This window comes from Poecilia mexicana, unplaced genomic scaffold, assembly GCF_051168715.1.
Source record: "Poecilia mexicana isolate PSO_F unplaced genomic scaffold, ASM5116871v1 scaffold_21, whole genome shotgun sequence".
NCBI classification, from domain to species: domain Eukaryota; kingdom Metazoa; phylum Chordata; class Actinopteri; order Cyprinodontiformes; family Poeciliidae; genus Poecilia; species Poecilia mexicana.
In genome coordinates this window covers 9,636,799-9,645,675 of record NW_028263390.1, presented here as the reverse complement: position 1 = coordinate 9,645,675, position 8,877 = coordinate 9,636,799, and the positions used below count along the sequence as shown (strand labels likewise).

The following is an 8,877-nucleotide window of genomic DNA, read 5'->3' as shown; positions in this document are numbered from 1 at the left end:
TAAAAACAAACAAAAAAACACAGATCAAAATCAGTAAAAGAAAAGGACATTTCTTGTATCAAGAGTTTATTTGCTTGAACGCCATGCACAGTTCTGGCAATGTCAAAGTCCAACGGTCCAGTCAGAGAGGTTGCAGCTGAGAAAAAAAAAAAAGGTTTAGAAGATGGAGGTGGTTATGAAGCCCGTATGTACACCCATATAGAGCTTTTCCATCCAGTGACAGGGAATCTGCACTCGTTTTGTTCTGTAATTTATTGAGAATTACAATCAGATCTTAAACCTCCATATTATACATCACATAAAGATTTTACAAAGGCATTACATCATTTCTGAAACTGTAGCATTAAAGTCTGTCTTTTATTACAAGACTGTACATAAAATACCAGGCCTTCATGGGTTTTGGCTTAAGTTTGCGATTGGTCATGTACAGTTTAAGATACAGCGAATAATAGGTAGCAGTCCAATCAATGATCATCACACAACTTCTACTGAACTAGAGTAATTTGATATTTTCCTTTACAAATGAAGATGAGATCAAATCAACCAAAAAAAAAAAATTGTAAAGGTGCACAGGAGTGTCAAATGTCAGTGGGTTAAAATAAACCACACACACACACACAAAAAAAAACAAACAGGGGAAAAAAAAAAAAAAACATCTCAGAATTGCTCAGCCCTCACCAGGTGAATTATGTACAGGATGGACAGTATATACATTATTTGACCAACAAAAACTTGTTTAAATACATTTTATTGATTGGAAATAAAGAACCTAAGGAACAAATCTCACCTCTGTTGTCTGGAATGTTAGGCGGCGTTATATTTTCAATTTAATTTAATGTGTTAAATATAGCTCAATCTGCTAAATGTGCGTTCTCTAAATCATTTCAGTTGCTGTGCACATTTCTAACTTGAAGCATAACAGGTATTAGGTGATCATGTGAATTTGGTTCCTCTGAAATTGTCATTTATAACCTGGCAGGAAGAAGCACTGAGAAGGATGATCAATACTTACCTCCATATTACTATTAAGACATTATCTATAACCTATATAGTCATTAAATTCGAAGGAAAGACTCAGAAAATAGTTGTGGAATCACTTATTAAGTGAAGCAAAAAAAAAGGAAAACAAAAAAAAATAAACATTAACACTGTGCCATCCAAATCAAATGATTCACTTAAGGCCACCCTTCACAATAAAACTATCATTGTCAAAAACAAGGCAAACAGATTTTGTAATGGGCCGAAGAGGGTAAGATGGAGAGACAACTCAGGATGAGAGGGATTGTGTTTCATATTTTGTCTGACAACATCAACAATAAGAGGAAGAGCTTAGTTTTTGAGAGAGCCCCAAATAATAAGTCCTATAACGACAGCAGCAACAGCCAGCACTATCAGCAGGATGCAAATCTTCTTCCGGGAGCTCCGCTGAAAAAAGGAAGCAAGAACATTTAAGTTTCTTGGGGATTATATGGATCAAAACTAGATTTTTGTTGTAGTTTTTTTTTTTTTTACCAAAATAAATAATACATATTTTACCCTTTATTTTGAAATTCCACATTTTTAACATCTGCTTTTCAAATCTGTGTCCGATTCAACCAGTGTTTTGTTTTCGACATCCTGACAAAAACTTTGGAGCCGTCACATTTAGAAAACGGGTTCATTTGAGTTTAAATTCAAAGATCTTTAAATCACTTTGTGCTGAATGATGCTAGAATTTCACAAGATCAGGTTGAAATTTCAAAACCTTTTTCCAAGAACAATTTAAAATCCAGAACTAAAATAATCCAGAGGCTAAAAAAAAAGCCAATGAAATTCCCTGTTTGTATTCATGAGCGTTCAGTAACTTAAAAAAAAACCCCAATATGATTAATAAGTGAAACACAAACTCAAAAGAACATTTCAAATTTTACACAAATGTCTTGAAAACAGTCAAATTTTCCTGCAGATGGATGATCCACAGTACTTAGAAGTGAGCGAGCTTCCTTTTTTTTCTGTGCCGTTATTTATGAAATCACAGTGACTAATTGTGTTGCTTCACAGGTCTTCCCTGTTATGGCGGGAGAAGCGATCTTAAACTAATGTTTCTAATATTTAAAAGCTACTTCTGAGCTATTTATCTCAGTTATGCACATTCTTCTTGTTTTATACCGTACCTGATATTCTGCAGCTCTTGCAAGTTGCTGTTGGCCAGACTGGACATGGGCATCTGCACTCTCCACGTTAGCTTCTATACTGTCTGCAAAACACAAAAACATGCACACATATTTACACCGTTTTCACGTCATATTAGGTAATAGAGCTGGACATAATCCTAAACTATAAACCAGCTTTATTAACTCCAAATTTCCCAGACTCACTGTAGAGAAGACAAGTGAGCTAACCACACAAAATTAGCTTTGCCAACACGTCAGCAATGACACAGATTTAGTCTTTGCATTTTAATCAGTTGGACTTGCACAATATATTGAATCCTAATTTCAGTGTGTGCAAAATCGAAATCACAAAGGAGAGCTTGGATGCAACATCTCAGCATTTTGTTTGCCGATAATATATTTGACGAGTTGGATGAACTTTCAACTGTTACGGTTCCCCCCCCCCCCCACACACACAGCTGATATAGATCTTAGTGATCCAGATGCTAAAGCAATAGGAGAGTGGTGGAGAACAATAAGAAAGTAACTTCATGTGTTCCTTTGTTTAGATCCGAGGCCTGAACAGAAATACAAGATGATGCCATTATTGTTGGGAATATTCCATTTATGACCATTTTTGTCTACTGGGTGCAATATGTGTGCGTTTTTAAACACCGTTTTCCATTTTTAAAAACTGAACAGTCAAATGAGGAAAATGTATCTGTGTAAAAGTTTGAAGATTTTTCTAAAAAAAAAAAGAAATGTGTTTTTTAATTTAAAGAAATCTTCTAATAGTGTAAAAATAAGCTAATTTGTATTATGTCGCTTTTTTGGTTATCAACTAATTTTGTTCAGCTGGATAGAAGACAAAAATAGCTTCCAGGGTTTTAAAGGTTGCTGACACCTGGTCTAGATGCAATTTGAGAATTTTTATTAAAAAAAAATAAATAAAAAAAAACTCCAATATGAAGAAGGAAGTTTTAAAATTAGCAGAGCCAAACATACTGACACTCCTAACAATCCCTTTAAAAATGTAAGTGAGGCTTTTCTGATTTATATTTTACTTTTTGAGTTGATCAGTTTCTAGGAGCGTCTAACTAGTAATCCATAACGTTCTGTTTCTTTGTGTACAAACACACAAAGATCCATTTTTTAAGCCACAGGTCAATATGCTGAAGGACCCGTATTTATTTTGCCAGCTATCAACAATGGGGATGATGGAAATGGAAAGAGTTTCTTTTTCCAAACATCACTGTTAGATAACTGCAGCAAAGAGTTTTCAAGCTTTGGGTGAACAAGTCTTAATAACAAGCTTTGCTAAACTCTACTGGGTTTTTACCTGGAAACACTGAAATTTTCAGGTACAAAAATTCCAAATGGGATCGGCAGGAAGGAAAGGACTAAAATGTGGGAATAAGTTTTCTACTTATAGGTATAGCCATGTATGGGTTGTGCTTTCACCCCTGTGCCACCACAACACCTAGAAAATTACTATTATCCATGGGACTAGGTTATGGTACGCATTTTTTTTTTCTTATTTCTATGCAATCTGCCAATTTTTATAACATTTTCTGGGAGTAAACAACAAACCAAGGGGCTTTTGTAGTTTAGCCTTACAACAGAAAAAAAAAAATGACACCAAAAGTCCCTGATACTCACCTATCATGTCTCCCTGCTCATGAACCATCATGCCCAGATCCTTAAAGATGTCATTTATGTCTGTGATGTCGGACTAAATTCAAAGAACACAAGGCAATTAGGTGCTGATCGCATCTTTGGCTGCCGACGCACAGAGCTGAGGCGTCACGCTCTCTTCGTGTGCGGATCCTACCTCCAGCTGCCTGATGGCCGACTCCCTCTCCTGGATCAGTCTCAGGTCTTCTTCGGTGATGATCTCAGCTTGTGATTGCACCTGGGAGTAACTGCGTGGATGTACGCACAGAAAATTATACTTTGAACTACAACGACAGCAGCAGAAGGAATATGAATTATTATTATTAAAAGTTTCTGACTCAACCTTGGAGGTGCATTTCCGAAGCTGTCGTCAGGCTGACCTCCCTGTTAAAAAGATAAAAGTACATATTTATGCGCCTTACTTTGAAAGTTTGATCACAGAGCAGTTTCCTTAAGCCAAACATTGATTCAGTAAGCATAAAGTGTAATCTCTACGAAGTGCTTCATCAAATAAACCCTCATGTGGCATCGGCAGTACAATTCCTAAGGCGCTACTTGAAGCAGAAAGTCACTGATCCTGCTTATTAAAATGAAAAACGTCGGTACAGAGGCTTCTCTGTCTGGTGAGATAAGCAGAGAGGGAAGAGAGTTGCCAAGCAAGTTGGCTCCCCCAAAGGAATCCGAGTCTAAACACAGAACTGCATGAGGGAAAGGGAACATGAGAGCCGCTTATAAAACTAAACTTCTCATACATCTGGTGTTATGCAGGATTGTTACAAATGTTTTTTTTAGGGGATGCAAGACGAGCCAAGTTATTTTTGTTTCGACCGTGACGGGAGCCCAGTTAGATGTCAAGTCCAATTTCCACATTTCAGCAAAATCTTCTGAAAGATTAAGGAGAAATTAGGTGATTTTATTCAAGTTGACTTTGTACGTCTTCTTCAGTGTGCCAGCAGCAAAAAGCAAACAGACATCCACTTGTAGCTTTCTTGGCCATCCGATCACGTTGGCATGGCGACAACTACATGGCCAAGTCGTTTCTATAGAATATGAGGATAGTTCCCAGACATCAGTGATTTGTTTCTGAGCCTCAAACAGCAGTTCCAGAGCTTAACTGTGGAGGAGGGCACACACATTCACTGTGTCGTCAAGTATGCGTTTTGCATGAGTTCGCCCGTGTTCAGCATTATATTAACAGTCAGAGGGTCTGAAACTGAAAACACTCATGCTGCGGAGCTCAAAGTTAGTTTTTTTTATCAATTGTGTTGCAACTTTTGTGAGATTATATCATGCACCTCAAGAGTTTCTGCTCCAGCTTTGTTCTCATCTCTGAAGAAATCATCATATCCAAAGACACCGTTTCTCTTCGACAGTGCGAAATACTTCCTTTTTAACTGCAGTATAAAAATCTCCCGAGTTCCTCTGATTTCTTTTTTTTTTTTTTGATAACTATATGTACAAAAGGACACAAGTCATGAAGAAAACAACTTTGCTGCTGAAACAATGTTCACAACAGTAAAATAAGGCAAAATCTATAGTTTGTACCATTAAAAATTAGATGTTCAAAAATTCCTTTTGAACATCTAAAACAACGCAATCTCTACAGGAACACTGAACGCTGCTCGTTAGCTCTTAAACTCTGACGGTCATCCATCCAGTGAGGAGGCCACGACTTACTCACCGACAATCTTGAGCTGGCTCGGACCCGAGCGACAAACTCCCGCTCTTTGTCGGCCGCCTGCCGCTGCGTCTTCTGCAAGCTGTTCAGAGCAGCGGAGAAGTCGTTCAGCAGCCGATCTTTCTGTAGCTTCCTTTGCCGCTAAGGCCACCAAAAACACAGAGAGGAAAAATAAAAAATAGAAAATTACTATTATGATTTCTCATAGGTGAAAACAGCCATTTAAAAATTTGTACCTGATCTGGGCCAATAGGAAGGGAAGTGAAGACTTTCATCAGTTTGTCAGTGTCTTTTGCCAGCTGGTTGCCTTGCTGCTGTTTTTGTTGACTATAATATAATAAACAAAAAGTATTTGTTTATTATATGGAAAAAAAAAAACTATTGTGGTTCCAAGTTAGAAGGATTTATTTTATCTTCATAAACATGCGTGGATAGGTTTTTCCGTGGTACCTCAATATACTTTTAAGCTGTAGTTTTAGTCAAATAATTTTAAAAACAGACAAGCAACATCTCCAACTGAGCCTAAATTTACTCACAGCGTCTGTCTGAGCTGGTTGCTGTCCTGGTCGGTCCCCAGCAGGAACACCGCTCTCTGCAACTCCGAGGCTGAGCAGGAAGGGAGAGATAAACGTCACGATCTCAAATTCTGTGATTCAGAAAAGCGGCTGTGACCTCAGCAAGGGTGCCGCTGATGATAATCGTGTCTGCATTACTCAGCAGCGTGATCCTCTGGATGTTGGAGCTGATGTTCTGGACCAAAACATTGGGATCCTCCGGAATCCCAGCGTGGTACGCCATGGCGACAGCTGCGGTGACAACACAATCAGAGCTCATTCATGAAGTCACGCCGAGATCTCATTACCATAGCTACTGCGCTCTGCTGCTCTCGTGACTAACACATGACCGTAGCTTTTAGCATTTAGCCTCCATCTGTGGGAACATGCATGGGAGTTTTCAGAGTTTACCGTGGTTTAATACCAGCCGTAACTTCAGATGTATGCGGATCATCTTAAGAAACGGTTTCATTATTTTTTGTGGTGACACCAATTGATTATGTTCTGTGATTTGTCTTTGTTTTGAATGCATCCATGTTAACGTACACCGTCCCAAAACATCGTCAATGTTCCAGTCTTATTTTGAACAATAACTATGAAACACTACAACTGCATATGAGCGAGAACTGCTGAATTAATTAAATTAAAACAGTCGGTTCCACTAGTGTTTAATTTGTCACATTTAAAAAAAAAAAACAAACAAAACTTGTACAACAGGTTAGACTGCAGGTCTGTTTTGAGGCCCTTACCAAAATTAAAGTGCACAGCAGTAGTTTGCTTTTACATTATAACAAGGTTTGAGGTTAACTGAGGACAAACTAACACCAATAAGGTGTCCAAAGTTTTAGGTTTCCTTGTAGTGAAAAGAGATAACGTCCAAATGCAGCAGCTTTGTGGTAATTTAATTAATTTACATTAAAATATGATCGGTTTCACATGCAAGTATCAGCTGATCATGAATCAGCAGGCCGATTAATCATGCACCCCAAACAAAATAACAAATTAGGTTAAATTCAGTAAGTTATTTATGCAGCTTTTTGTTTCCATGGTATTCAATACAATCATGCAGTTCTGTTGTACATTTTTGCATGAATACCACAATAAGCTAAGACTGATGCAACTTCTCTAAATGCTATCATGCTATGAGAACTCATAATAAAAAATAAATAAATATATGCTGTGTGAAACCTGGTCTTCATCTACTCCCCATTTCCTGCTTCAGCAGTTTTGGTCATTTTGTTCCAAACATCAGTCTCAGGTATTAAAAAATAAAAATTACCCATCTACAACACAACATTTCACTTTTCTTTTAAACCGGATAAAATCAGAATGAGAATGTTGGAACCTGAAAACAAAAAAAAACAAAAAAACTGGATTTCAGTACCAGCCAGTAAAAGGCTGATTGGCGCATATCACTTTATTACAAAACGCACTTTAAAAACAACAACGCTGACCAAAGTGCAATAAAAGTCGGTCAACACGTACTATAAAAGCTATTCAAAATCAGCAGCCAAACAAACTGCGTTTTACAATAACACGACATGAGTTTACACAAAGCCAGTTGCTAACACAAGATGCAAACAACTGATTAAAGCACACAGACTCGGCGGCGCCCACACACAGAAAATAGGCTCCTTGAATTAAAACAAGTAAGGATTAGTTTTGTTTCAAGGATTTATCTGCTGCAGTGTCGCAGGGTTGGGCCAGAGGAATCATGATGTGGGTCAGCCATGCACGCTTCCTGTAACTTAAGGGAAGTGAACCCGGCCTGCTCAGAACCAGCTGTTAACCTGTCGCATCCACCTTAGACAACCTTTCTGCTTCTTAGTTCCGTAATATTTCTCCTCTGACGTTATTTACGTCTCATTTTGTGTCATTTTTCTTTTTTTTTTTTGTTGTTGTTGCTATGTCAGTGTGTCCCACTGGGAGCAGAAGCAATGCGGAAATCACTCGAGCGACTTAAATCTCAGGAAAACGGGACAGATTCAAACGACCTTACCTCACATAGAAACGAATAGTTGTTTTAGATGTAGAAACTATTATTAGCAACAGCTGACACGAACATGGAGAGTAACAAAGTCCACACTGCATTCCGTTTACCGAAGCCTACATATTAACTTTCGTTTTGCTGCTAAACATAAAGCGCCGATGTAGAAGTGAGTTTTAATCCTAATATGTGGGCTCTGTCACTGCCAGATTTCGGCTCGGTTCTGGAGAAGTTTAGGACTTTACCTTTGTTGAGACTCGCAGCCGTGGTGTGTGTTTCCTGATTTGGAGCCACTCCCCTGTCACATGATGTCGTCTGCGCTCAGCCGTCACATCGTCGTTTGGTTGGACTTTAATAATGGAACAAAAAAAAAAAAAAAAAAAATCTCAGATGCAGCAAAATGAAAAAAAAAATAATAATAAAATGAAGCCCCATTAAAAAAAAAAACAACTTAACAATGTAAAATAAGCAAAGTAGAATATTTAACAAAATCCCATGTGTTACATTAATTTCTGTAAAAAAAAAAAAAAAAAAAAGGGAGGGAATGAAATTACGTTTTAAAAATTATACCAGAGACGTGGGAATTCATGCCTTCCTGTTTCACAGGGCAACAAATATAATGTGACACAGAGGACTTTCTACTCTACAAAATGGGAAAGATCAGAGCACATTCCATTCAAGATGAATTTGGGACATTTAAACAAACAAACAAATAAATAAATAAAAACAAAAAAATGGGTATAGTATGCAGTGTAGGGGATAAGAGTTGTAGTTAAAGTCTTTATTGTTTTATATTGGAACTTGTTTACAATATTTGTTTTAAATATTACATTAAATGAAATAATTACACAA

At 37.5% G+C, this 8,877-nt stretch overlaps 1 protein-coding gene across 2 annotated transcripts; it reads right to left on the bottom strand.

The window, feature by feature from the left end:
• Positions 1-234: 234 nt before the first annotated feature.
• stx7l (syntaxin 7-like) lies at positions 235-8,374 on the bottom strand. 2 transcript variants are annotated; one of them, XM_014996126.2, is made up of 10 exons: positions 8,271-8,374; positions 6,198-6,290; positions 6,021-6,090; positions 5,721-5,811; positions 5,488-5,625; positions 4,150-4,190; positions 3,964-4,054; positions 3,792-3,864; positions 2,154-2,236; positions 235-1,425 (listed from the first exon to the last, which is right to left on the bottom strand). In XM_014996126.2, the coding sequence occupies exons 2-10, from the start codon at positions 6,280-6,282 to the stop codon at positions 1,330-1,332; spliced, it is 768 nt and encodes a 255-aa protein (XP_014851612.2). In that variant the 5' UTR covers positions 6,283-6,290; positions 8,271-8,374; the 3' UTR covers positions 235-1,329. The 2 variants fall into 2 exon arrangements, with proteins under 2 accessions (XP_014851612.2, XP_014851613.2); XM_014996127.2 differs by lacking the exon at positions 8,271-8,374 and adding an exon at positions 8,038-8,261.
• Positions 8,375-8,877: the final 503 nt, after the last annotated feature.

Bases quoted from the DNA above. Each gene is read 5' to 3' on its own strand.
- stx7l (XM_014996126.2), bottom strand. From the start codon at position 6,282: ATGGCGTACCACGCTGGGATTCCGGAGGATCCCAATGTTTTGGTCCAG. The intron at 4,055-4,149 runs GTTGAGTCAGAA...ACATCCACGCAG, and splicing joins TTCGGAAATGCACCTCCAAG to TTACTCCCAGGTGCAATCAC. The intron at 3,865-3,963 runs GTAGGATCCGCA...CTTTGAATTTAG, and splicing joins CGGCCATCAGGCAGCTGGAG to TCCGACATCACAGACATAAA.